Below are 26979 nucleotides of genomic sequence, written 5' to 3'. Positions count from 1 at the left end.
TTCTAGATCCATTTCAATTGGGCCCAGTTTTGGCACAGAAACTGGTTTGCTCGCCCTGCATGGTTACCTTTGTTGGGAGAGAAACAGTGGAAATGTGTCCCCGTTAATTCTCCTCGACCTCTCAGCAGTTTTACAAACCACCAACCATGGTATCCTTCTGGAGCCCTTCTGGAGCAGCTGTCCAAGTTAGGTGTGGGTAGCACCGCTTTGGAGTGGTTCTGGTCCTACTTGGATGGTCGCTTCCAGAGGGTGATGCTTGGGGAGTGCTTTTGGCCCATGGAGCCAAAGAGCATTCAATTTTATCCCCTACGCCAGTGGTTGTCAACCAGTGTGCTGTGGCACCCTGGGGTGACTGGAGGAATGTTCAGGGGAGCCCTGGGTGTCCTCATTTCATTAACTTGCAGCCCCCTCCAAAAACAACACACCAAAAATCCTCCCCAGCTTCTGTAATTAATAGTTCCTTAGTTTTACAGAGAGGGCTTGAAAAATGCAAGAAAACAGCAAAGTAGCTTGATGGGGTGTCTGCCTGGATGTGTGTGTGTTCTTAAAAATAACCCTGAAAGTGGGGGGTGTCTTTCATGTTTCTCTCTCCTTCTACCCCCAACATCCCTCCCCCTTCTTCTCTACCTCTCCCCCCCCCCAGGCAACCCCCTCCTCCTTAACAGGGAGATTATTATGCTTATTACTAATTACCCACTCTTCACCTTAAGATCTCAGGGCAGGTTATAACAGTTTAAAACAAATTACAATCACAAAAAATAAGGCAGGATACCTCAGTCAGTAGACCATGAGACTCTTATAATCTTAGGGTTGTAGGTTTAAGCCCCACTTTGGGCAAAAAATTCATGCACTGCAGGTGGTTAGATAAATGACCCTCCCCTCATGGTCCCTTACAACTACAATTCTGTGATTCTATGATATACACCTCAAGTGTCAAAAGCTAGGGTAAAGAGGTCATCAGCATTTGCCGAAAGTGGTATAGGTGCCAGGCATCTGTGGGGAGAGTTCCACAACTTAGGGGCTGCCACAGAGAATGTCCTGTTCCAGACAATCACCAGCTGAGACTCTGAGGGCAGAGTAACTACCAAGAGGGCACCCCCTGCTGATCTTAGCACCCAAGAGGCTCTGAAGGAGAGAGTCTTTCAAATATTTGGGGTCTAAGTTGGGTGTTAAGCTGCAATGTGAGCACTTTCAGTTGGCCCAAGAAATGAACTGGCAACCAGAGTACACAATGTGGCTGTTTACTGAGCATTCAATCCAATTTGTTTGCAGGGAGGTTATATGAAGCAACTGTTATCTCACTCTTTCCAGTGCATTTCCGCCCCCCCCCGTCTCCTTCCTTACCCCACAAAGTCCTGGAAGGGTACCCAATTCACTTTGGTTGCAAAACCTTAATTTATGATTAGAGAACTGAATCCCATCCACAAAATACAGTTTGGAAGTAGCCCTAATGCTAATAGGTCTAAACTTAAAATGGGATCCATTGGTCTATGAAGGACATTTTGTATCTATGGGGTCAAAAACTACTGGAAGGAGGATATAGAAGATTCCTACTATAATAGGAGAACATCGAGCATTAATACTTCTGTGAGTCACAAAATCTTAAAGAGAAAAGGACTAAGGCCTGGGAGACCAGGGTTCAAAGACTAACTCAGCTACGGTGCCGAATAGGTGGCCTTTAGCCAGTCGCTGCCTCTCAGTCTAACCTGCACCACAGGATTGTGAAGATAAAATGAAGAATAGGTGAACTATGTACATCACACCTAGTTTCCTTGGAGGAAAAAATGTTGTAACAATAAACTATTGCATATATTGACTAAAAATGAGGGAGGGACCCCATTGCCCCGCCTGCCCTGAGGAAAAGAGTATCACATCATAAAATGCTTTGGTGAAGGGAGGTAAGAAATTAGGGGTTTTCAGCATTTACAAGCCGAGAACCTGGCGGCGGGGGTGGGGAGGAGGCAGGATTTCTGTGCGTGAAAACAAAAACATATATTTTCACGCAGAGAACCCTGGGAATTGTAGTTTGGTAAGGGCGTTGGGCACAGTAGCTTCCCGGTGTGGGTAAACTACAGTCCCCATGGTTCTTTGCGGGGGAGGGAAGGTGTGTTTTCAACGTACGGTTCGGCACGCAGTTGCGGTCTTGATTTCTCAAGCGCGAAAGGAGATGTAAATGCGCTGTGCTTTTAGTCGCTGCCCTTGTTGCTGTAATCGGATTAAAATATGCACACAACGTAACACACACACACAACTCTCAAAAAATCAAAACACGAAAAGAAAAACACCCTTTCCCGAAGCTGAAAGCCGTGTGAGAATGAAGACCCGAGAGAAGCGAGAGCCAGCGCTTCGCAGTCCCTCTTACCCGCACGGGCTGAGGCGGCGCTTCCCGCCCGCTTCTGAGGGACCACCGCAGCCGCCATCATCACTTCCTCCGGGGCGGCTCTAAAGCCTCCTGCTGCTGCTCCTCCTCCGCCGGCCCTCAGAGCCGCCCATCGCCTGCCTCTCTCCCTCATGGCCTCTGCCGTTCACACCCACTTCGACCGTCGAAATCTCAGTCACCTCACGGAGTGCATATAGGTTGCCTTAGCGTTTTCGGCGGGAAGCGGGGGAAATAGCCTCCCGTGAGGCAATTGCTATTCTCCACAAATCCTCTCAAAAAACAACTGCGACAAATCTACCGGCTCTTGGATGGGAAGCCGTGTATATTCCCCACAAAATGCCCTCCTGCCAAAGAAATCTATTCGTATTTGACTTTTAATTCAAGACCCCCTCCCCCCCCAAAAAAACACTTTAAAAATAAATACACGTGACAGATACATACAGGTTTGCATGTATTCACCACAAAATAGGGAGGTTTTTTTATGTGGGGTGGTGGTATCCTTACAAAGAAACACAAACCACAGAGTAAAAGCTTACAACTAAAACAGATTTAAAATCGTGGGGAAATATAATAATGGGAAGATATTTAAAATCAGCCTTGACCTGAAACGACAGCAAAGTAGGTCCTAGGCAAGACTTTATGGGAAAGACATCCTACAACTAGGGTGCCACCACTGAAAAGGCTCCTGCAGTTCCCTCAGAGGAGGATATTTGGACCCCAAGATCTCAAGGTTCACATGTAGAATAAGATAGTATTTCTGGTGCCCTGCTCCCAAGGGCTTTAAAAAATCAAAGCCAGCACCTTGAGTGGAGCTTAGAAGTGAACTGGGATCTAGTGAAGATGGTTAAAAAAAAATTATCACCTGGTCCCATCTAGCAGTCTCAAAGCCATATCCCAAACGAACTGCAGTTTCTGGAACGTTTTCAAAGGTAGTTGCACATGCAACACATTGTAGTGGTCCAAGCTCATATAAATGTATGATTTAATAGCTGCAGTGTCCACAGCAATGTAGCAACCGCACTAGCATGCATGCCAACTGCCCATATTTTATTTTATTTTTATTTTTTTTAGCCCCACCGAAGCGGGGCCTCAAAAATTAGTTGTAAACTCATAACTGTTCCTCTCCACGGAAATCTTTAGTAAAAGGCGAAAGATTTATACGTATAAATCCAACTGCCCATATTTTAGCCTTCTTGGGGGAAAATTTTATGGCTTTAAAAACGGATTAAACAAGTTCATGGAGAATGAGGCTATCATCCATAGCTACTAACCACATTGTTTATGTTCTACCTCCAATGTCAGAGGCAGTAAGGCTTCTCAGTGAGAGTTCCTAGGTACTGCACTCAGGTATTGATTGTGGGCATCCCATCAACATCTGGTTGGCCACTGTAAGAAAAGGATGCTGAACTGGATGGGTTGATACAGCAGGGCTCTTCTTATGCTCTTTAAAAAAATTAGCATGCACTTTGTACAATAGCTTCTAGTCCCCTATACACCAAATAGGAGTGATTAGCAATACCATAACCCACATACAACCAGATGCATTATGGGAATGGCTGGAGGTGGGATACTATGGTTTCAAATTAAGCCAGATGCAACGAGACCCATTTTCTAATCCTATAGTAGTTATAGATGCTTCAGTTTAAAATGGAAAATGGTTTTTATACCGTATTTTTATGTGTCTTTGTGGTTTTTAACTGTGATTTAAATTATTTTAGTGTTATTTTATGATGACAGTATGCCACTCGGCTCTCCAAAGAAGAGGGGCATGAAAGAGCCTCAGAGAGGCTGTTTATATTGTAAGCCACTTTGTCAAGACTATTTGCCTGGAAAAGCAAGATATAGAGACATAAATAAAAGATAACCAAAATTGCTTCTACAGAGCACTGGCTTTTATAGTAGACTATAAAAGCCCAAATTTATAAGTAATAGGTAGACTTATTTTATTAATTCAGCATCACTATGCAACAGAGACATACAAAAATAAAAGTGATTGGATTATTTCTAATCAGGTTAGATTTGAAATCAATAGCTAAGATTATGTAGTTAAGTCATTCTGCATAGTTGAAAGGGGAGAAAGCATAAGGATCTTTGTAACCATCAATATTCCAGGGCTTGTGTAATTAAAATTATCCCACATCATGTGAAACCAGAACAGTCCCAGTTTGGTGAAGTGTTTTTCCACTGACCAATAGGAAGATGGACATTTTGGAACAGATGGTAAAAGAATATAATAAGGTCAGCTGTGATCAAGCATGATACCAGTGAAGAGTGAGCTGGTTATTGGTGTCCGGAACGTAAAGGATTTAAATTAAATGGACATCAATTCTGACACGGTGGTTGTCACGGGTAAGGCTCATTTTTTTTAGTCCTCTTTTAGCCATGCATGGAATGTGCATACACTGGTCTGCTCTTTGTCATAAACAACTCCAAAGGCACACACAGACACACAAACAACTAGCAACTGGACATACCAACATTTCCAAATGGAAAATAGATCACTGCTGCAACTTGCTAAAAAAGATCAGATGGTATGTCAGTGGGGTAAAAGAAAATGCATGCTATCCTTTATCCAAGAAAGCTTGCCGTTCGTTATTCCTGTCACTTCCGAAAATATCTGTTGATATCTTTTCCTGTGCGGGCTATTTAGCCTCTAGGGTAAAACTAGAAAAGTGTTGCCTAAAAAGAGCTGTAGAGCAAGACTGCTTCCCAGTTCTACATCAAGGTCCAAAATTAGAGCCAACACATGTCAAATTTCAGCTTCTCAGTTTCAAAACAAGGAGATAAAAATCAGAGGAAATAACACACACTGTTTTATTACCCCAACACTATAATATATAAACAGTGTGTTGAAATAGCATTCTGGAACATCCAAGTCCCTGGAGCCAATTTTGGATAATTTCTTTTCAGTTATAGTTAATGCTGAATCACCAGTGAAGATGCAATCAGTTAAGAGAGAGAGACTGAGCTTTAAAAGGTTGAAACTCTCCTGGAATGCCACTGCACACTCTTGCTCACTGTTACGCCACTAGCTGCTCTAAAGGCAATCATTACGTATAGGCTTGTCATGTGAGTTGCTGGATAGTTTTCCACTGTAGGCCATCTGAGGACACAGGACTGAGAATGAAGTGGCGTAAAAGAGAATCTGAATCTAGCCATTTTCAATTAGCACACAATTTAAGATTATTTTTGTGTTTATTAAAATAGCTCCCAGGCAGTGTAGGCAGAAGCATTTCAGACGCTCCATAGTTTTAGGCGACTTGATGAGGAAGTGGGAATGACGAAACCACTTAAGCTTTCTGTAGAATCGTGGAACTGTAGAGTTGGAAGGGATCCCAAGGGTTATCTGGTCCAACCCCCTGTGTTGCCGTAATCTGAACAAAATTATACATATCCATTTTTAATGCTCATATGAGGGCGATAGATTTATTTGGCCACCCGAAATGTCATAAAATCATATGCAAACGTCAGACTAGAAGTTTAAAAAACATAAAGGGAAGAGAATATAAGAACATAAGAAGAGCGCTGCAGGATCAGGCCAAAGGCCCATCAAGTCTTGCATCCTGCTACCACAGTAGCCAGATTTATACCTATGGAAGCCTGCAAAGCAGGGCATGAATGCAACAACCCTCTTCCCAGTTGTGATTCCTAGTAACTAGTACAGTGGTACCTTGGTTCTCGAACTTAATCCGTTCCGGCAGTCCCTTCAACTCCCAAAACCATTTGGAAACCAAGGCGCATAAATCATTGGATGCAGAAGCTTCCTGCACTCAAGTGGAAGCCGCGTCCGACATTCGACTTCCAAAAAACGTTCGCAAACCGGAACACTTACTTCTGGGTTTGCGGCGTTTGGGAGCCGATTTGTTCAACAACTAATGTGTTCGAGAACCAAGGTACCACTGTATTCAGATACACACTGCCTCTGAAGGTAGAGGTAGGACACCATCATGGCTAGTAGTCATCAATAGGCTTAACTTGCATGAAAAGAAAAGGCTGCTGGTGTTTTTTAAGCCATCCATGTTTGATTCTGGTAAGTTTTAAGATGGAAGACTCTGGGGAAACTCAAAAGCTTGCACGCTATTTTATGAACTGGAAAAGTCTAATATGGACTTTAGGATCTTTCTTATAGGCCGAGACAACTACCTTTGCTCTTTGAGATCACTTTGTTCTTCTCCTTTTCCTTAACTACAATAACCAGCAACAAATTAAAATCCAAAACAGCAGCACCCATGCAGAAGGGGCTGGTATCAGCAGGTCTGGGAAGCCCCAAGGTCTGCATATGGAAATGGCCCCCCAAGGAAACCTAAAAAGAAGGAGGGCAAACAGCTCAATCAGATTGCTCATTGGGCACGGAATGGCACTGCTGGCTGGCTAAAACCCTAAACAGGAGAACATCACACTGCAGCGTTATGTTTTATATCCCGTATCTTTCTGTTAAATGTGCAGGTGCAGTTTAGAGGTAGTGCAGTGTCATCACTAAATGCCTCAGTCACTTTTTCACCTGCTTGAAACAAAATTGTTGGCACCATTTCTGGTTTTAGTAGCCAATATTATTCAGTCAATATGATCCCTGTGTTGGTTTCGACACTCCAATATTTGAAGACTCCTCATAATGAAGTCACTTCTTTTAATAGAACAGCTAAACCCTCGGCAGAGGTTTCTTATAGCCACAGTTGCAGGCTGCACATTTCACTCAGCTAGCTCATAACTTGATGTTGTACAACTCTGGTGAGCCCCCCACTTCTTTTACTGAAAAAGCAGTGAAGCAGATACAGAACCATATCTCTGCTTTTCCTCTCAAACGTTTCATCTGTTCCCTGTGTGTTATACCTGGTAAAATATTGTACTTGATGTCCCAAGTTCAAATTCCTGATCAATCCTAAAACTCACTAGGCCATCTTTGGCCCTTTTCTCGTTTTTTGCCTAACCTAAATCACAGAGCTGTTGAGAAACCAGAATATGATAACTTCAACCATACTATCCTGCGTTACTGAATATAAGGGGTGGGTACCAATATGTTTTTATGTATAGAAAGATATACTGATATTCCCTCTCTGTGGCAAGAACTCTTGGGCAGAAGATAATGTGTGTAATGTAGGAAGGCACGAAAAATTGTCAGCTTGTTAGTTTAAAAAGAATCTCAAAACTGGAACAAAACTGGACAAAATTTGCATTTGAGGTTTTAAGGAGCCCTATAGTTCTGAAGCAAGGAGCACACTTTGTCTTTAGATGATGGATTTATGTATCATACCCGAAGAGGCACCATCTTAGGTTTCTTCCCTGATAGAGCCAGAATGCATTTTAAGATGTTACTTGTGAACTGTAGTTTTTATAAGAACTTGCATTTCGACTAGCATTATTTCAAAAGCTGCTGCATAATTGATAATGGTTCTATGATTCTGTTGCAACTCTAATTTTACTGGGCAAGGGAAGGGGAACCGGTGGCCCTCCAGATATTGCTGGATTTTTAACTCCCATCAGCCTTACTCTGAATGGTCAGCAGCCAGGAATCTGGGAGTTGTTGTCCTTCAACATCTGAAGGAGCACAGGTTCTGCATCCCTGGAGTAGAAGGGGCAAAATCCTTCCACTAGTTCAGTACAAAATTAAGCCCATAGCTAAATGTACCATTCTGCATAAATGTAAAGTGGGCAGGTCTCCTAATGTGGATCAATGGGTGAGATATCTTTTAGATCTTTGCAGTTCATGAACAAAGAGTATACATTAAAAGGATAAATTTCACATTTATTACACATCTATGTGGATTGTGGAGTAGAGGATAGATCTCTTCCCCTTATACTACTTACACCTCTGTATCTCTTTATTCATCCATCTGTTCCAGCTCTTAATGAATTCATGCTCCTGGGGTGGCTTACAACATAAAATCTAACAATAAAACACAGCAACTATTAAAATACAGCAACTAAAACATGCTTTCAGATTCAAAGTTTGTTCAGAGCAGAATTATTAACTGTATTCTTTTAATTTGCTATGAAAAATATTACAGGAATATTACCAGAAAAAAATAGCAAAAAAAAAAAAAAAGTTTAGTGATTCAGCTATGTGTTAATTGTAAATAGTTAAATTTGTGTGACACAGAACTTAGACACATGCCTGTAACCTGAAGTGAGGGTGTCTGTGGGGACAATAGGAAATAGAGACTAATCTGTTTGTCATTGAGAAGCTGAGATAAGGAAACCTTTTACTGTAAAAATCTCAAGAACCATTCAATAAACAACTCACAGCAGAAGTTAGCCAAGGGAACAAATTGTGACAAGATCAGGAACTTATGAATTTTAAGGTTTTAATTATACTTATTTGCTTTCAGGCTTTGGTCCCTTTCGACAGCATCTTGTTAACTCTAGCTGGGAAGCAGCAAAGGTAAGAATGCCCTTTATGTTGAAGTACAAAAAGGAACAATATTCAGGTGTAGTTTTTGTTTCTCTTACGTTCACTACTGTCAGGGAACTGCCATCGGAACTAGAGGAGGAGGCAAGGCTCCACAGCGATGCTGGAGAGGGGCCAAGCAGGGAGATAGGCAGGTCTCCTGTTGGGGAAGAAAATCAGCGCAACACCAGGGATAGAGGGGGGCCAATGAGGGAAGCAGAGAGCAGGCTCCGGGACTCTTCACTGGACACCAGCGGGGAGAGCACAGGTCCTCCGCTACCCACGCCCTCCCTGCGCAGAAGACTTCCGCGCAGGGAGAGTAGGACGAGACTGGGCGTCAAACAACTTTTATGTTGGAAAAGGTTTAAGAAACGCCCACTGACGGATTCTGCCAGTGACTGAACAGCCACGGAGTGGATGGCTGTCCAGTGAGAAATGGTTTAACCAGCCAACCTAGCCCAGAGCGGCGGCAACTTACGCACAAGCAACCCCTAAAGCCATTACAACTACCTGGAATTATTTCTTTGTAATCAAAACAAGCAAAAACTGATGAAAATTTAAAGGCATGAAATTTTAAGTGGGGAAATTATAGTATTAATAAAGCATTACATAACCAGTTCAGAGTTCTGTTAAAGCACAATAAATTATTTACTTTGAGGTTTCAGGTACATCATGGAGTTATAGGACTAGTTATCAAAGACTTAAGTATGTTTAAGATGTAGTGCAAGCTCTAATTGGATAATTGGAATCATTATTTCCTTCCCCTCACAGACCAAATTTCACACAAGTTTTGTTTCTCAGAAATTAGCTACTAGAAAAGAGATGGGGAAAATAATACAAGAACTAGGTGTTCTGGATAGGAAATTTATTGTACACCCAGTGAAATTTTGAAGTAGTAGATAACCCAAATCACTGAACCAGAACTTCCTTACTAAATTGTCAATATTTCAAGCAGTCCAGGAGATCTAAAACTACTTAGGATTTAAATATCTGAAAGACTGCCTCCTTCCCTACAGATGCTCTTGGGTGTTAAGATCAGTAGAGAGGACCCTCTTGGTACTTCCAGGTGACAACCAAGAATGGTGCATTCTTTGTAGCAGCCCATAAGTTGTGGCATTTCCTCCCCATAGAGAAAGCCTAGCACCTTCATTATACAGTTACAGATAGGTAGCCGTGTTGGTCTGCCATAGTCAAAACAAAAAAATTTTTTTCCTTCCAGTAGCACCTTAAAGACCAACTAAGTTAGTTCTTGGTATGAGCTTTCGTGTGCATGCACACTTCTTCAGATACACTGAAACAGAAGTTGCCAGATCCTTCTATATAGTGAGAAGGTGGGGAGGGGTATTACTCAGAAGGGTGGTGGGAATGGGTGGTTGGCAGATAGCTGAGATGAGCCTGTTGACGACTCTTAACAACTGCAATAGGTCTTACAGGAAAAAGCAAAAAAGCCATTTTTCACCTTCTCACCCCTTGCTTTTTCCTGTAAGACCTATTGCAGTTGTTAAGAGTCGTCAACAGGCTCATCTCAGCTATCTGCCAACCACCCATTCCCACCACCCTTCTGAGTAATACCCCTCCCCACCTTCTCACTATATAGAAGGATCTGGCAACTTCTGTTTCAGTGTATCTGAAGAAGTGTGCATGCACACAAAAGCTCATACCAAGAACTAACTTAGTTGGTCTTTAAGGTGCTACTGGAAGGAAAAAAAATTTTTTGTTTTGACCTTCATTATGTGATTGTTTGTCATATGTTGAAGACACTTCTATTTAACCTGGCTTTTGACACGTGAGATATTTATTTTAGGATCCACCCTATTCTCTTGATTATAATTTCTTCTAACTGATTTTAATATTGTATTTTAAATTGTTGTAATGCACTTTGGGACCTTGGTGTGAAGGGTGGGTAAGAAATATAATAAATTAAAAATTATTATTTCTCCCAGCCCTAGCTTGCTATGTGCCTGAAACCACAAGAATAATCACTTAATAGCTCTACACAGTTTTCTGGTAGTGTTTGGCCCCTATTTTAGAGTACGGTATATTATCTTGGAGGAAAATTAAGTGCCATTTATTTGCAAATTAGTGCAGTCTAAAGCCAAAATAAACTAATGAAACAGAGCATGGGGGGTTTCTTTGAAGACTCTTTTTGGTTTCTTGCAGTGCTGAAAAATGGCATAAGATAAGTGAAAGCCGTATATCATTAAACATGCCAAAACCCTGCAGTAGAAGACACATTAAAGTCTCTTTCCTCTTTGGTTGCAAAAATTACTCTTGAGTGTAGCTGAAGATGCTGGTCCTTGTTGAGGACTAAGCCAGTGGTTTATTCAGGCTTGAAAAACAATTCGATAGATTCAGATTCCACAAATAATATTTTTTTTACATACACACCAGCCCTAACCTCTTCTCTCTTTATATTGATGGCAAACCGAGCATTCTATGCCTGCTAAAAGAGCTATGTTCTGCATGTTTTGGAGATGGGAGAACCCTGTAGAACATGGGTAGGCAAACTAAGGCCCACGGACAGTCCAGGAATCAGCGTGTTTTTACATGAGTAGAATTTGTGCTTTTATTTAAAATGCATCTCTGGGTTATTTGTGGAGCATAGGAATTTGTTCATTCCCCCCCCCCCAAAAAAAAAAATAGTCCTGCCCCCCACACGGTCTGAGGGACAGTAGACTGGCCCCCTGCTGAAAAAGTCTGCTGACCCCTGCTGTAGAAGCATTAAAGTTGTTTCTAGTTTACAAATTCTTTTCTGTCCTCAGCTTTTGATCAAATAACCTTTCTTCTTGCTTACCATGGACAACAAACAGTAGTAGTAGCTTTCCAATCTATTCTTTGGCCTCAGTTTCTTGCATGGAAAAGGGGGGGGGGAGGTTACATGCGGCCATCTGACCCTGGCCTAACCAGTCACAGAAGAGTGTCTCATTAAACACAGAGAAATTCAAATGTGTGTGAGAAAATAAAATGCTAATTGTAAGCTGGCATGGATCTACTTTTGGAAAAACAGGCAAACAATGCTGCATTCTTATGCAAGATGATGCAAGAGCCTCTCCAAGACCATTCGTGCCACAGGAAAAACACAGCTGGCTGTGTTCTCCTAATGTGTTTACTTCGCCTGCAAGAATTGTTTGCTTGTTTATGTCAAACAGTTTATTGAGCACAGCTAATCAATGTTTCCGCTGACAAGGAAATTGTAACAGTTTACTCAGGAAGCCAACCTTCAAGAACAAGCTTGCCCCATTCACACACCAGTACCAGGGCAATCTTAAGTCTGCGGCTCCTTCTGTGCCACCTTGGATTCTGTGCAATAAATGAAACACTGGGACCTTCCAACTTGAAAAGGAAGATAGAGATTCTTCCAAACAAGGACAGGTCCCTGGGGAGTGTGTTATGAGACACACATTTAATCATCAAAACAGCAAGTAGTTGGGGGGCCAGGGCCAAGAGAGCTTGGACAAGAGTTTTAGTAGCTAGTACACAGGAAAGGCAGATTGTGGAAACATGGAAGATGACATGGCAGCAGCTTCCCCATAGGGCAAGGTTGGGGAGCCTGTGGCCCTCCATAAGTTTTTGGAATCCAACTCCCATCAGTCCCAGCCAGCGATGACCCTCCAAGACCACCTGGAGGACCATACGTTTGGCCAACAGGGTGGCTAACACCTAGCCACCCCCTTAAATAGGCTGGGGGTGGGCTGCTCACAGCCCCCAAGCCCCTGGCTCTGATTGGCTGAGTGTACACTGTACGTCCTTATCCGAGGGCCCGATACGACCGGAGGTTGGCAGTGCCAGCTGTTTCCTCCCCTGGCTGTGCCAGAAGATGGCGGCCTCCCTGGAGCCACTGCAGCCATGCCATGCGACAACGGCTGCTCACCTGCAGCCCCAGGTGAGCGGTTATTTTCTCTGTTACGCATTTGGAATTCCTAAACGTTGCATTGGTAACTTATACAAACATGGTTATGTCTACCTTCAAAAGTTGAGAACACCTCTGCTCTATCAGACAAGGCTCTTATACGTTTAAAAAGGAAGGATGATGAGTTCATGATTGCTTAGGCCATCTCCTTCTTCTGCATGCTGATCAGCCATATCTAAGAAATGGGGTTTAGGAGAAGTTGGGCCATGATGTTTAGCTGTACAGCTTCCTCTGAAACATCAAATATTTTTACCACAATATAAGTTGTTCACTCCAACACAGGAACTGGCCAGAATTGGTCTTGGAAGTGATGTAGACCTACACATCATGGAACTGCCAGTGGCTTACAAAAAAGCAAGAGAGATTGTCTGTCAGGCATGGGCAACCCTTCACCCCCAAGTAAGTGAAAATATTATTAGAGGACTCAATTTAAAATTAAGCTTTAGATTCTCAAAATATTTTGTGTAATCTTCAGAAGATTCATTTTTTTATATATAGACAAACTGCTGGGATTAATCTTTAAAGCCCTAAACATACTGGGACCAGGTTATCTTACAGCAGGGACTCTTCAGATGGTATTGGACTCTTAACTCACATCAGTCCCAGCCAGCATGGCCAACAGGAAGAAGTGATGGGAGTTATAGTTCAACAACTGGAGGGCCACAGGCTCTCCATTCCTGCCTTCAGGACCATTTTCACCCATATACCTGCACTCCCGTTAGCAGACATGCAGTGTTCTGCCTTCTTGCTGGTAGCCCCCCCCCCCTTTACTCAACTTCCTTCTGATTAATTTACATCTCATCTTTTCAGCAACAGGGCTCAGAAAAACTTTTTCTTCACTGCTGCCCTTCAGGAGTGTTAATTACTTGTTTTTCTCATAGTAATTGTATATCTATCTGATGTCCTTAATGCATCTGATATCATGCATGCTACTTTGTGAGGGCCTGGCCCTAAAAAAATAACATACAAATAGTTTGAATGAATAAATAAATAGACCAAAAAAACCACAACTTTCTTCCCAGCACAGTGGAAACATATATTTCCAGGGACAAGGTTCTCTATAGCAAGTCTGTATTTCACACAAGGCCAGGGCAGATTCATTATATACTGTATATCAGAACTTATTTCCTATCTTCTCTCTTGTGGGGCAACCTACAGGTTATGATTCATATTGGCCTGGTTTCTACTTCTAAAGCAATCATCATTCTGGAGCAGTGTGGGAAGAACAAAGGCTATAAAGAAAAGGATGCTTGTGGATTTTGTCCAGAAAAAGGTTGTTGTGTCTTAGAAGGCCCAGAAAGAATAGACTCTACAATTAATTTGAAGAGTGTCTGGAAAAACGTTCAGGTGGAAGGGATGGATGTAATTTTTTCCAGAGATGCAGGAAGGTAAATTACTTGCTGTATTGAGAAACCATGTCAGTTGTGGGAGACATGATTCAACTAGGAAATATTCCCAAAAGTCAAACACATCAAAATTTGGAAAGATCTGAGAAAACAGTATCTTCTGTGTATACTGGCCAATACTTAATGGAACATGATCTAAACCCTTAGGACCCCAGGTTAACCACAAGGTGGATCTGATGCAGCTTTTTCTCAAGTTAGCACCTTGGTCCATGCATGCAGAGAACCTGCTTCTTGAAGCTTCCCCATTAGTCTCAAAGTTGGGATCAAACCTAAATGCACAGGGGTGGGTAACGTGTGGCCCTCCAGATGTTACTGGACTTCCCATTATCCCCAGCCAGAATGGCCAATGGCCAGGATTGACTAGAATCTCAGTCCAGCAACATCTGGAAGGCCAAAGGTTCTCCATCCACGATGCAGGGAATCTTTTGCTGAATGTGATTTGGCACTTCTGTGCCTTAACGCATCACTGAATTTGGGTTACTGTGATTATACTATTTTTATAATGCAAATTTTCTGACGCCAGATAAAGCAGAGATGTGCAGATATTCTTGAAATTGTTTGCTGTACTGAGATGCTTTTAAGCAGTTAGCAACCTTACCTCTTCTGATGCGTTGTCTGAAAGCTAGTCCTCAAAACCAAGATGGAGTTAACTGTTAAAAGTATATAATTAAGCATACATATTATACCTTCCCTCCATGCTGCAGGTACGTTTGTGATTACATCTATTATACCTCTCTTTACTATGGTAATGGAAGAGCAGCATTTATCCATGTACCTCCTCTATCCCAATGGGTGACAGCAGAACTTCTTGGAAGAGCCCTGCAGACTGTTATCTTAGAGATCTTAAAGCAATGTAAACAGGGGATAATGTAAAACCAAAGACCAAAAAACCTACACACACAAGTTACAAGGTATGTTCATTTTCATCTGACTTTATGAAAAATTTAATACCATCAGTCATAACTATTAAAAAAATAACCAATGCAATCCAGTGTTCTCTGTGTGTGCAAACTTATGCCTTCATGAGTCAATGCACACACTGCTTAAACTCAGGGTTGAAATGGAAAAACACTTATGGACAAAGGAGCTGCATGTGTACATTGGAGTACATTATGACCACAATGCAGGGATGTGGAACGTATGGCCCTCCAGATGTTGTTGGGACTACAACTCCCATCATCCCTCACCATTGGACAAGCTGGCTTGGGCTGATAGGAGCTGGCTTTCCATTCCACCCGTAACTGTACGGAACAATACACCATGCACATGTTAAGTGGCTATGGAAAACCATAGAAACATAGAGTAAAGCCGAATCCCCACCCCCCTTGCAAATAAATAAATCTTTCTGTAATTCTGGTTCTGATGAGGAAAATCTTGAATTTTAAAAGTTGCGTTACTGCAGATACTTTTGTTAAGAAGAATTATCCAAAGGGTGGACAACGCTCCCCTCCTGAAGAAACGAAGTAGCTTTAATAGAAATTCATCATCATCATCATCATTTAGAGCACATCTTGTTAGAAGAGGCTGCACTTTTTAAAAAGTACCTTGTATTCTGAATAAAAGGCAATACACAGTACGCAAAAATGCATACAGAATTCTTTTTATTTAACTTAATTATGTAGTACTGTAACTACTAGAAAAAAAGCAGAGTAAGAGAAACTAAAGGAGCCTTAGCTTCAGCCATTCAAAATAGACAAAAGGTTCTTTTTTTCATAATGTAAAGAATCCAGAATATATCGCAACAGGAATAAATTCTTACAACAGAATATACAAAAACATTTTGAATTTTTTTCATCATCTACTGATTCATTTTAATATAAACACAGGAATTTCTTTAGGAATAATTTATACATAGCAAGTCTTTATGTAATAAATTGGCCATGTTATTACTGTTTTATTTTATTTTTTATTATTTTTTAAAAAAACTTTATATTTTAAACAAGGTAACTTGGAAAATGTTGTTTGCAAATGCATTCAGTTCCATAGCACTTTCTAGTTTCTGTGTTTTTTTCCAACTTTTTTGTTCCAGAGGTAGAACAACTCTGGCCAGTCCTTTCCTCTCAAACCTCACTGGTTTAGAAAACAGAAAAAAATATTTAAAAAGGCAACAGAACTACCCAGAACCCTTCGGGTAAAGAGGAGAAGGAGCTGTTTTAATTTGGGTACAGAAATTGGATCTTCGGTATTCTTGTTTAAATAATTAGAATAATAAATAGGGACCTTTGATGGTCATTTAAAACAAAGATTTAACGTTGCTAAATATCTACATAAATTGTACAGGCTGCGTACGAAGCCACCTTTTCTTTGAATAGAAGTGATAAGGAATCTGTAAACGCAAGTTCTTTCAGTGATAAGTATTGAAAGTGGCTTTTCACCACGATATCATACTATGCAGTCAAATCCTTCAATCAACCTAGGCAACAATAAAGCAGGTACTTAAATAATGCAAACAATAATTCCAATCCCAAACACGTTTACTTGGAGATGAATTTACCCTGGATTTCAGTGTAACTTACTTCCAAAGAAGCGTACGGAGGATTGTAGCTAAAGACTGCGTAGCAGCAACAATGGTTCTGTTTCCTTAACCAATGAGGTTTTATCCCAACCTGCACCCATACAGTATAAGTGAAATGACCAGTTGAAGATGATCCCACCCATCCAGAGGGCTCTGGAAGACCAGGTGACTGAAGATACAGAACATATTCTGGGTTTACTGTGTATTTGGGGCAACAAATGAACCATGATTTAAGAGTTGGTACAGGATCCTTTTTTGGCATATTGTAAAGCTAACTAGTAAAACCAGTATCCTAAAAAGGAAAGGAAAGGAAAAGAAAACCTTAGACATACATCCACACACACTGAAAAGTGCCCTTAAATTATTTTAGGCATTTATAAACTACAAACATTTCTATAAAAATCATTCTATGTACTTATAAAATGCAATGAAATATGTAATAAGGGTTTTGTTTTGTAAACCAGAGCTTTGTCAACTGACTACCCGTAATCTACTGGACTTAAGAGCCCTATTGAAAATGCTAATGGATTGCTAGTCAACAGAAAGGATACAAAAGTAAAAGATGACAACCACACACAAGTACACACCCATTCCACATACACATCTAATGAAAGCCATCTGGAACTTGTGCAACACTTATTTATGGTCAGGTGGCCCAGTCCAGCAATCCCTTCCAATTGCTCTAGTACATGCGTAGAGCACATGCGCCACTCCAGCAAGGACTTCCCCATTTACTTCAGCGGAGCTGCCTTCCATTAAGGTGAACAGGGAAGCCAGGTGTGCAGAACTCCATGTGCACACGGAGAGCTGGATCAGGGTAAACTTGTTATCATGAGTAATAGCCTTTAATAAAGTTCTACATAGTGTACTTGACTCCACAGCAAAGACACTGAGACAGGAATTCAATTATGCAAGGTCAAATTAGTTGGATGTTGTCATGCTTTGTAAACTATGCCGAACTTCGGGCAAACTGTGTCTTTGTAGATCAGTATCTTTGCCCCATACCTGTATTTCACAGTGTCTTGCATATTTTCTGCCTTCAGTTTGGATAGACCTCCTTATAGTTCTTTTAAAAAACCTATTAAAAAGAAATGTTAAGTGCCTTGACTCAGAACCGGTTGGTCTTCCAAACTGAGATGATAGCCAGCAACTTCTAGAATACAACCCCATTGGTTCTGTATCTTCAGCACCCACAGGGGGAAAAAAGGGTTCAACCTATACGTAACCATTGAGTCGGCACATATATATGGACATGCTCTCTTGTTATTTCTGTTTGTGCCAACATTTTTTTCCCCTTTTAATTATGCTTAAAAGAGTGGGGTTGCAGTATGTAGAGTTCATTGCTGGGCTATGCAACTATGGCAGGAGCCCCAATAGATCCACTCATTGTTATCCAGTGATGGAGTACACCATTGAAAAAACAAAATTAAAAGAGCATAACAAGAATGCGTTACTGACTACTGGAATGGAATTTTTTTAAAAAAATAGAACTACATAGAACATTATATCAACAACAGGAGTGTCATTCATACAGCCATGGATTGTAGTAAACAACCCACAGCAGGTTCCCAGAGATCTAAAAAGCAGTTCCATCTCGTGACTAGTCTTGAGGCTGAGCATTTCTTTTATTTTCTGTATCAACAGTAGCATCAGCGTTAAACTGTGAAAGACTCTTTAACATCTCTTCTCTCAAGGAGGAGAAATTAATTGGAAATTAGCCCCACCTCATGCTCTGCTTTTGGTGTCTAGTTCTTTTCATAGCAAGGTTAACATCTGATTTAACAGTAACCAAGCATGCAACACTTCTGTGTTGATACAAAATTCCTTCCTCTGAAACCAAACCACCTCCTGCACATCACTAAAAGAACTCAGTGACAGACACATATGAATCACATTTTGGGGGGTGGGTGGGGGTGGGTACTACATCAAATGGAGGTGTCATGAAATGCAAATCTGGGGCTAATTATAAGATCAGAAGTTAACAAGTCACCATTTCTGGACGGCATACATGCTGTTCTTTGAAAACTCCAAATGAGAAATTGTTGCTCTTAAAAATTTGCATGTTGCTTCAATACAAACTGGCCTCTATACTGGAGGATTAGAAAGTAGTCAACTCCCAACAATTATATTTTTTTAAGTGAGCCAGGAGGACCTGGAAAAAGACAGGTCCATTCACCGAACATCCATCCCAGTAAAATTGGCATAGTGTACAGAAGACAGAATAATTAAACAGAAGCAGCAAACTGGCTTCTGCAAAATGAAATCCTGCCTCATCCACATTTTAGAATTCTTTGAGAGATTCAAAAAACAGGTAGATCAGGATAATCCAATAGATATTATATTGCTCTGACTTCTAAATTTTTTTTTTTTTGCCAAAATCCTTCACCAGAGACTCCTAGATCAATTTAGCGGTTATGGAATGAAAGGGCAACTCCTCCTATGGATTGCTAAGATTAAAGAACAGGAGGCAGAAACGAAGAATAATGGGGAAACCTCTCAATGGGGGAATATAAACAACGAAGTCCCAACAGGATCTGTATTGGGACTGATGCTTTTTAATTTATTAAGGATAGTGAACACTCATGCTGACCATGAAAAGCTCCAAAGAAGAACATGGGGAATGAAACTGTGTGATGCACACTGGACCAAAAAATAATCCTAACTTTACACATACATGTTTGATGGGATCTGAACCATCAAGTTGTTTCCAAGAGTACATACTGGAGGTTGTGGTGGCTATTAATGTGCAGTGGCAATGAAATAAACCAATTAGGGATTGTTTGGAAATTTATTGAAAATAACATTACAAATAACCCAATCAATTGGTGCAAAGTCACTTGAAATGTTGGGTATGATTCTGCTCACTACATCTCAACAAGCTGGAAAAGGTGTGACCATGGGGTTGGAACATTTTCCCAGAAAGGAAAAACTAAGAAGTTCAGCGCCTTTAAAATTTAAAATATAAAACATTGGGGGGGGGGGGTGATAGAGGTTTTTTTAAAAAAAATGCACAAGGGAGAGAAAATGGGTTACAGAAAATTCTTCTCATTGACACTGGATCTCTGGGTCACCCAATGGTAGAAGGTTCAGGACACATGAAAGAAAACACAGAACTTGCTGCTACAAGATACAAGGATAGCCACTGGTTTATATGGATTTAAAAAGGAGGTTCCATGGAGGACGAGAGGCCATAACAATAGCTGATGGCCATGTAAGTTAAATGGAACATCTGGATCCAGATGCAACAACCATCTTGCAGGAGGATATAAACTAGAAGGGCTGCAGCCTTCGTACCTGGCTTGTTGACTGCTTAGAAACATCTAGCTGGCCACTGTGGAAAAATGGATGCTAAGACTGGTTGGATCCTTGGTCTGATCCATCAAGGTTATTCTTATGTTCTGATCAAAATACATAACGGACCTGGTAGTTCAGCTTTCTTTTTTTCCTTCAATGAAGACAATCTGTGTTGGTAAGTCACATCTGGTGACTGAAGGAGCCAAGATCTTCTGTGTTTACTATTAAGAACACGAGTAGATTTTTTTTTTTTACAACGTTAATCCAAACATCTTTAATTCAAGCCCATCAAGGTCTAAAATCAGTTCTCCATCCCGTGCAAGACAACAGTCTTGCTGAAAACCCCAGCCTCATGCCCAATATGAAGCCAACATTAATTCTCTGTTTGACATGCATAAACAACCGTATGGGAAAAGCCAGGTATAATATATGATCTGGGACACATACATGTACACACGCACGCAAATCCCAATACAAAGGACTGTGGAAACCAAAATGGAATTATTAAAAATGTTGTGAGTGCAGAATGCAATGGTAGAGTCGAGGTGGTTTGGTCCAGATGGGCTGACTTATCACATGGGCCCACTTGCTTAGTCACATGACTGCCTTACACTTGAATGCTTCTGAAATGTGTTTTTTAGATGGGCACTACATTGTTAGTGTTCTCTCCTAATATTTCAAAACCACCTACATACAATAAAAAATAATAATAACTTGGACAGTTTTAAACAAAACCCTCTTAGCCAGCTGAAAGGACTGAGTGAGGATCCCCACGGTTGTGGAGATTTAATATGTGCAAGAGAACAGAGGCCACCACCACCACCACAAAGGATCACCAAGAAGAAAAGGGCAAAACCAAGAGATTAAGCCAGGGGAAGCCTGGCACATCTGGCGTTCCAGATTCCTTACCACCTCCCACTCATCCCAAGGTCAAGCGCAGGAACTAGATAGTCATGCTCTCTCAAGGCGACAACTGAAGTGTGTAACCATGGGCCATGTATCTAAGAGGCTCCATAATTCCAAAAATAGTCAGCTAACACAATCAGGTGCCACAAGCCATACCTGCAGGAACAACTTCCAGAATCAGGTATGCAGAATAAAAAAGGATTAAGCTGTGACAAATCTGACGGGATGGTCAGAACCCACACCTAAAGCAGAGTTTTGGAGGTGTGGGGGAAAGGATTTCAAGATGATCAGCACATTCAATCTGCACAGAATAAAACATGCCTCAGCGCTCCTGTTAAAACAGAAGCAGCTCCCACTCCTCTCCACCAAAGTTCCTAAAGTGTACATTGAGTGGGTTCTTGGATTGAAGACAGCACATTTCACTCTTTGTTTTAGCCAGAGAACGGAACCTACCACACTTCATCATTATTATGTAGGTACCTCTTTGCTCCAGCTGTCTTTTTTTGTGGGTGCTTGGGGCATCTGAAAGACATGCATCTGCTTGGACTCTTTATCCGTACACAGCAGAGCAACCATCCAAATTCAGTACACAACTGGTGCATGATAAATGTATTAACAGTTGTCATTTTCTTAAACCCCAGAGAGCCACTAGTTCTCAGCCAGGATGACCTGGGTCTGTTGTGCTTCACTATGCCATTCTTTTCGAGGACATGGGCATATTCCACTGAGGTTTCCCCCCCTGCCCATTCATTTCAACAGGTTTTAAGAGCAGCTATTGATTTCAGCTCAAATGACTTCTGACAATGATTTTCAACTCTCAACACAGCATCAAGTGAAAGCATAAATGGTGTTTTTAAAACAGCAGCTACAAATGTTTTTAGGTGACCTTTTTGATTTGGTAGTGACCTCTCCTCTCCAAAACCTGGAGGATGTGGTTTGTACAATGAATGAGGTTACCGGTATATCAACAGTATACTGTTGGCTGCTGAGAGATGTATATTTATATATTTATATATATATATACACACACAAAAATAAGAGTGAGGTAGATAAATGTTTGAAAAAATAAGAAAAAATAAAAAACTGTCCCCTTGTCATAACTCAAAAACCCTTATCTCAGTATTTAAAATTTATTATGGGGCGTCTCTACAGTGATTTAAACTGATAGCACAAAAATAAATAAAAAAATCCTACATAGAATACCTTTTTTTCTTTTTTTCTTTTTTTTATAAAGGGGGGGATATAGCTAACTATGGGATAGGTGAAAAAGAAAATAATGGGACTGAAGCTACACAAATGAGGGGAGGGGAAGCACTACAAACATATCATTATCTCCAGTCACATCTAGCAATTATATTTTAATTCTTTGTTCTCAGTCAAACACCCCCTCCCGCCCAAAATGAAGTATTTCAACATTTCCATCCCAGAACAACCCTTCTTTTTTGCTGTCAGACTTTGGTTGGATCAGTGCTAATACAGAACTTCCATGCAGTTAAGTACAGGTGAATTAACGAGTGTTAAGGCACCTTGATTTTGCAAACTGCAGGCTCCCTGTTCCTCTACAGAACATATGCAACTCAGCTAACAAATTACTCCTCGCTTTGTTTGGGGAGTTTGGTCTGAACTTATGCAGATATTCATAGCTGCCGCAAGGGAACCACCGGCTCACATACAAACAGTGGCCCCAAATGCTCAAGACCTCTTGCGGCTTGCCTCCATTTTTAACCACCCACCATTTTCTGCAAGCTGGAACTATCAGCAACCCTCGCTTTTCGCCACCAGAGCCTACTTTTTCAAAAGAAAAGAAAGAAAAACAAACACAAAGGTTTTGTGACCTTGTACAAAGTTGCCAGCGCTGAGAACTAAAAGAGACGTGCTGTTCGTAGGATGAAAGGGTTAAAAACCAATCAATCTGTTGTTTTCTTAAATGACCCCCAAATCTGGTATTGGCAGCTCAACAGCTGTTGCACCCAACATTTAAAATACATATGCATGTACTTTTTTTATGCGTTGTTTGAGAGAGACAACCAAAAACAAAACAAAGGCAAAAGGAAAATGGGGGTGAGGCTATCAATACACCAATATGAATATGAACACTGAATAAGAATGTACTAAATAGTTAACTTGTTTTCCTGACCTGAGCTTGCATCATACCTTGCACTGTAACAGACATGGGTGCTGTATTACGGGGAAAGGGCGAGGAAAAGCAGGAGAAGGTTAAAAAAGGGGGAGGAGGATACATATTCAGGCAGGATGCAGAAGTCACGCTACCAGAAATATATCTCCCCCCACCCAGGCCCGCCCAAACAGCCTATAGATACTGTTAAAATAACTAACAGAAAAGGGGTGGAGGAATAGAGAGATATGAGAGAGAGGAAGACAGGGGGGAGGAAACAGAAACGTATTTATAAAAGGCATTAACAGTTGATGGCAAATCATGTTTCAGGTATCACGTCTTGGGAAAGCGGGGGGTTGGCGAAAAAGAGAAGTTACACATTATAGTACAAAGCATTTAGAAACTTTTTTGGGAATGGGGAGGGAGGGGTCGGCAAGAGGAAAAAAAGGGGGTAGACCTGAAGATTTTTCATAGATTAAATCCACAAAGATAAAGAACAAAAAAAATAGCAGCTTTTTTTTCTGTACAGACATATAGATGAGCATCTGAACTGTAAAAAAGTTATAAAAGTGACACAAAAAGACAATGTGTATGCAAATGATCCATGGTCTAACATAGAACTGCAAGACCCTTTGAAGTCTTAATAACAGAGAGAAAAAAGGTCAACAAAGTGTTGGATGCTTGAATCCGTTTAATTGGCTATTCTTCTCCATTTTGTGTGTGTGTTTCTCTTAAGTATTTCCCCGCAAGCCTGCCATGGAACAGCAGGAACAACTCATGGAAATTCCTTCTTTTTCTGTCTATTTCCTTTTCGTAGTGCTGTTGAATTTTTGCACAAAATTCATCTCCGCCCCATCCCCCCCGATTTGGCTAACCAGTGCCAGTTTTGTCCAGAATTCATATAAGGGGAGGTAATTTATTTCACCTCTACCCTCTCCTTTATGTTCTCAACTGCATTAAAAAAAAATCAGGCTTTTTGTCCAGTCAAAAAAAAAAAAAATCTAGACAGTCTGATTTTTTTTTTTTAATAATGCCAGTGTATGATTGGAGTGTATTGGTCTGCGTTTCATTTTAAGGGACCATGTGATTATTTTGCCCCCTCGATGCCTACCCAAAAACAAACACCCCTAAAAGAAAGTTCGTTTTGTGTGTTTTTTTGGCAAAATTTGGCAGCGTTGAAAACAGTTTACAAGCTTGGACAAATAATGGCCTTTCTTTTTATCTCTAAGGTGATCCTAAAAAGACTAAGGAATAATATTAAAAATCCAGTCCTTCCCCCTGCCCCTCTTTAAATCCTGCTTTGCTTATGTAACAACCTAAAGTGTTAAGCAGATTCTTGCGAGGGGGAACAGAGAGAGAGAAGGAGGGAGGGAGGGGGAGAGAGAGAGAGAGAGAGAGAAAGGGAGAGAGTGTGTGTGTGTGTGTGCCTCTGCTGGCCTGCCATTTTTCTTTTGATGTGATTCTTTAAAAAAAAAAGTGCCGTACAGTTGAACTTCACGCAGATATGTTTCCCATTATGAAGCAGAAAGGAAGGAAAGAAAGGGGGATGCACACATCAGATTCTCAAGTTTTCATTTGCTATTGTTACTGTCAAAGAGTTTCAGAAGGCTGAGTGTGTGCCCCACATTCAGAGTTTTGTTTTTTTGCTTTGAAACAATCTTCTGCTTGCATATTGAAAAAAAAAAAAGAAAAAAAGAGAGAGAGAAATGCTATTTTGACTTTTAAACCGAAGAGAGGATTCTCCTGTGTGCAGCTATGACAGTTCTGAAGATCCACTGAGGTACAGTAGGCTTTTGAATATATTGTTATTTTTCTTGCTTGCTTTGCTTGCTCTCTCTCCCCCGCCCCTCTCCCGATGCTTGTGCAGATGCACGATTTCGCGACAACGACAAAACAACAACACCTGGTTCTGAAAGGTCAGCAGGCCGAAGACTGAGGCAAAGGCAAGGCTCGCTCATTCTTGCGCCCCCCGTTCATGTGCGCGTACGGCTGCCTCTCCTCAAAGCTGGCCCGCAGGACCACCACGCCGGGGCCGTTCTCAGCTTTATGTCCTGAGTGTTTGTCAGAAGGTTGGAGGGTTGAGGAAGGATCCAAAGGAATGCTCTCCATGTTCTCTGTCTCTAAGTCAAGCTCCTCCGTGTCGGGCGGCTTGTTCTCGTCGCTGTAGAAGAAGGAGACCTCTTTGAAGGCTGGGTCCAGTTCGTCCTTTATGCTCCCGATGATCTCCAGGAAGGAGGGTCTCATCTTGGGATTGTACTGCCAGCACATGCGCATCAGCTCAAAACTGGAAAGAGAAGAGAGGAAAACACACGGGTGTGAAACCACCAGTCTAGTTTTGCAGCGCTGAGTATCTATTCATTTATAAATGTGTCTCTATGCCACCACATTGCAAAGTATCGGGGCAGTTTGCAAGGTGAAACTAGAAAACATCATTTAAAAGAATACAGTCGTACCTTGGTTGTTGAATGCCTTGGTACTCATACCAAGCACTCATACCCGAACGCTGCAAACCCGGAAGTGAGTGTTCCGGTTTGCGAACGTTCTTTGGAAGCTGAACGTCCGATGCAGCTTCCGATTGAGCGCAGGAAGCTCCTGCAGCCAATCAGAAGCTGCGCCCTGGTTTTCGACCGTTTTTGGAAGTCAAACAGACTTCCAGAGCGGATTCTGTTTGAGAACCAAGGTACATCTGTACAAACAAAAATACAGATTACCAGTAAGGTGACTGGTTAATAAAAAAACTAAACAGCTGCAAAGGTCTGTCTACATAAAAATGTCTTCAACAGAAAGACAAAATGGAAGATGCCTGTGCCAAATCTCTGCTGGATGTTTTCCACAGTGTGGGACCAACCGACCACTGATACTAAACGACCAACTTTAGTTAGGCACCATGCATTTAAACACTATTATGCCACTTTAGACTCATGGCTTTCCCCCCCCCCCAAGGAATCCAGGAAAACAGTAGATTTTTAAGGGTGCTCAGAATTGTTAGGAGATCCCTATTCCTGTGCCTGGAAAAACGTGTTAGTGGTACAACCGTGTGGCCTCATAAAAATGGTATCATAAATTCTAGCCTGGTAATAGATCATGGGTGTTCCAAATAATTTTTTTGGATTGGGTGTGTGTGCGTGTGTGCGCACGCGCGCAATATGACAGGGGAAGCAAGCTAATTTCTCACAAAAAAGTAAGAATAGTGCCTGTACATTTGGCCACATTCTACAAATGCCACAAACTTACTTTTTTAAAAATATGAAAGCTGAAAATCTGGGAATAACGGTTTATATGAGGAGGGGGGACTGCCCCCTTACCTTCCCCCAGCAGATGCCCAGGACAAGGGGGTGAAATGTTCTCTCCCCATCCCCCTTTAAGTAAGCCCTATGTTTGCCTAGCTTCCCTCCTCTTGAAAAGCAGGCAGCCTGCAGGAACAGCTGCCACCCCCTCCTCACCTTCCCCCACCCCCTCACAACCAAGGAGAAAGAGTGTGACAAAAATATCCGAGATCCATTTCTGTTACTTCATCGCTGTTCCTCCCCAGCTGACGAGGCTCTGTCTCGGGGGGGGGGGGGGAGACGGACGGACTGGCACACCAGCTGGAGCCAAGAGCATGGGACACTGGGCTGGCTTCCTGCCCTGTGGCCTTTGGGCATTGCTGAGGAGATACCACAACCAGTGGAACGGGAGACACGTGACTATCAGCGCCAGCAAGCACACATCACACTTCCTTTAAGCCAGTGCCAGTGCTTCCCATAATAGGAAGTTTTTTGCTACTCGCACCGAGTGGTTAAGGAGGCCTTGTTTATACTGTCTTGGAAACAAGATGCACTTCCCAAGATGGAGGAAGAATCTGTAAGTGGATGGAACCGGGAGGGAGGAGAGAAAACCAATATGCTAATAACAGCATCTTCTTTGCTGGATTCCGAATGGAAGTCCGTGTCTGAGGCTGGATTAATATGTAGTTGCAGTTGTGCAGCTGGAAATGAAAAGCAACAACCACCCGCCTTGGTCCGTCAGGGTCCCCCTGTTTAAGCTGGTAATGATTCATTATAGGTACAGTATTTTTACACTTGAAG

At 41.6% G+C, this 26979-nt stretch overlaps 3 protein-coding genes and 1 long non-coding RNA gene across 10 annotated transcripts in view; 2 read left to right on the top strand and 2 right to left on the bottom strand.

The window, feature by feature from the left end:
* LOC310749607 (protein FAM169B-like) overlaps nucleotides 1–2513 on the bottom strand; it is a gene marked incomplete at its 5' end in the record, with an annotated part of 59410 nt that extends 56897 nt beyond the window's left edge. For both annotated transcript variants that reach the window (XR_014541682.1, XM_083586862.1), the window contains one exon: nucleotides 2363–2513. Coding sequence is in view for 1 of the 2 variants with exons in the window: in XM_083586862.1 (XP_083442988.1) it covers nucleotides 2363–2513 (151 nt within the window). The remainder of the gene's footprint in view (nucleotides 1–2362) is intronic.
* Nucleotides 1–26979, top strand: part of LOC310749837 — an 807599-nt gene that overhangs the window by 719282 nt on the left and 61338 nt on the right. The window lies entirely within an intron of this gene.
* PGPEP1L (pyroglutamyl-peptidase I like) lies at nucleotides 1772–22610 on the top strand. Of its 6 annotated transcripts, XM_083587086.1 has the most exons (7): nucleotides 2884–3309; nucleotides 4576–4729; nucleotides 8707–8759; nucleotides 12958–13074; nucleotides 13834–14063; nucleotides 14786–14992; nucleotides 15470–22610. In XM_083587086.1, exons 2-6 carry the CDS (start codon nucleotides 4696–4698, stop codon nucleotides 14952–14954), a joined length of 603 nt encoding a protein of 200 aa, XP_083443212.1. In that variant the 5' UTR covers nucleotides 2884–3309; nucleotides 4576–4695; the 3' UTR covers nucleotides 14955–14992; nucleotides 15470–22610. The 6 variants fall into 6 exon arrangements, with proteins under 6 accessions (XP_083443215.1, XP_083443214.1, XP_083443213.1 ...); XM_083587089.1 differs by lacking the exons at nucleotides 2884–3309; nucleotides 15470–22610 and adding an exon at nucleotides 1772–1786 and having other exon boundaries at nucleotides 14786–15070; XM_083587088.1 differs by lacking the exons at nucleotides 2884–3309; nucleotides 15470–22610 and adding an exon at nucleotides 2476–2577 and having other exon boundaries at nucleotides 14786–15070.
* Nucleotides 15666–26979, bottom strand: part of IGF1R (insulin like growth factor 1 receptor) — a 185471-nt gene continuing 174157 nt past the window's right edge. The window contains exon 21 of the mRNA XM_083586238.1: nucleotides 15666–25196. Coding sequence (XP_083442364.1) covers nucleotides 24830–25196 — 367 coding nt within the window. The 3' untranslated portion in view covers nucleotides 15666–24829. The remainder of the gene's footprint in view (nucleotides 25197–26979) is intronic.

This window comes from Podarcis filfolensis (genome assembly GCF_964270895.1).
Source record: "Podarcis filfolensis genome assembly, chromosome: 14".
Classification (NCBI taxonomy): Eukaryota; Metazoa; Chordata; class Lepidosauria; order Squamata; family Lacertidae; genus Podarcis; species Podarcis filfolensis.
This window is presented reverse-complemented; position numbering and strand designations above follow the sequence as displayed.

Bases quoted from the DNA above. Each gene is read 5' to 3' on its own strand.
- PGPEP1L (XM_083587086.1), top strand. From the start codon at position 4,696: ATGGACATCAATTCTGACACGGTGGTTGTCACGG. The intron at 4,730-8,706 runs GTAAGGCTCATT...ATTTGCTTTCAG, and splicing joins TGACACGGTGGTTGTCACGG to GCTTTGGTCCCTTTCGACAG. The intron at 8,760-12,957 runs GTAAGAATGCCC...ACTCCAACACAG, and splicing joins CTAGCTGGGAAGCAGCAAAG to GAACTGGCCAGAATTGGTCT.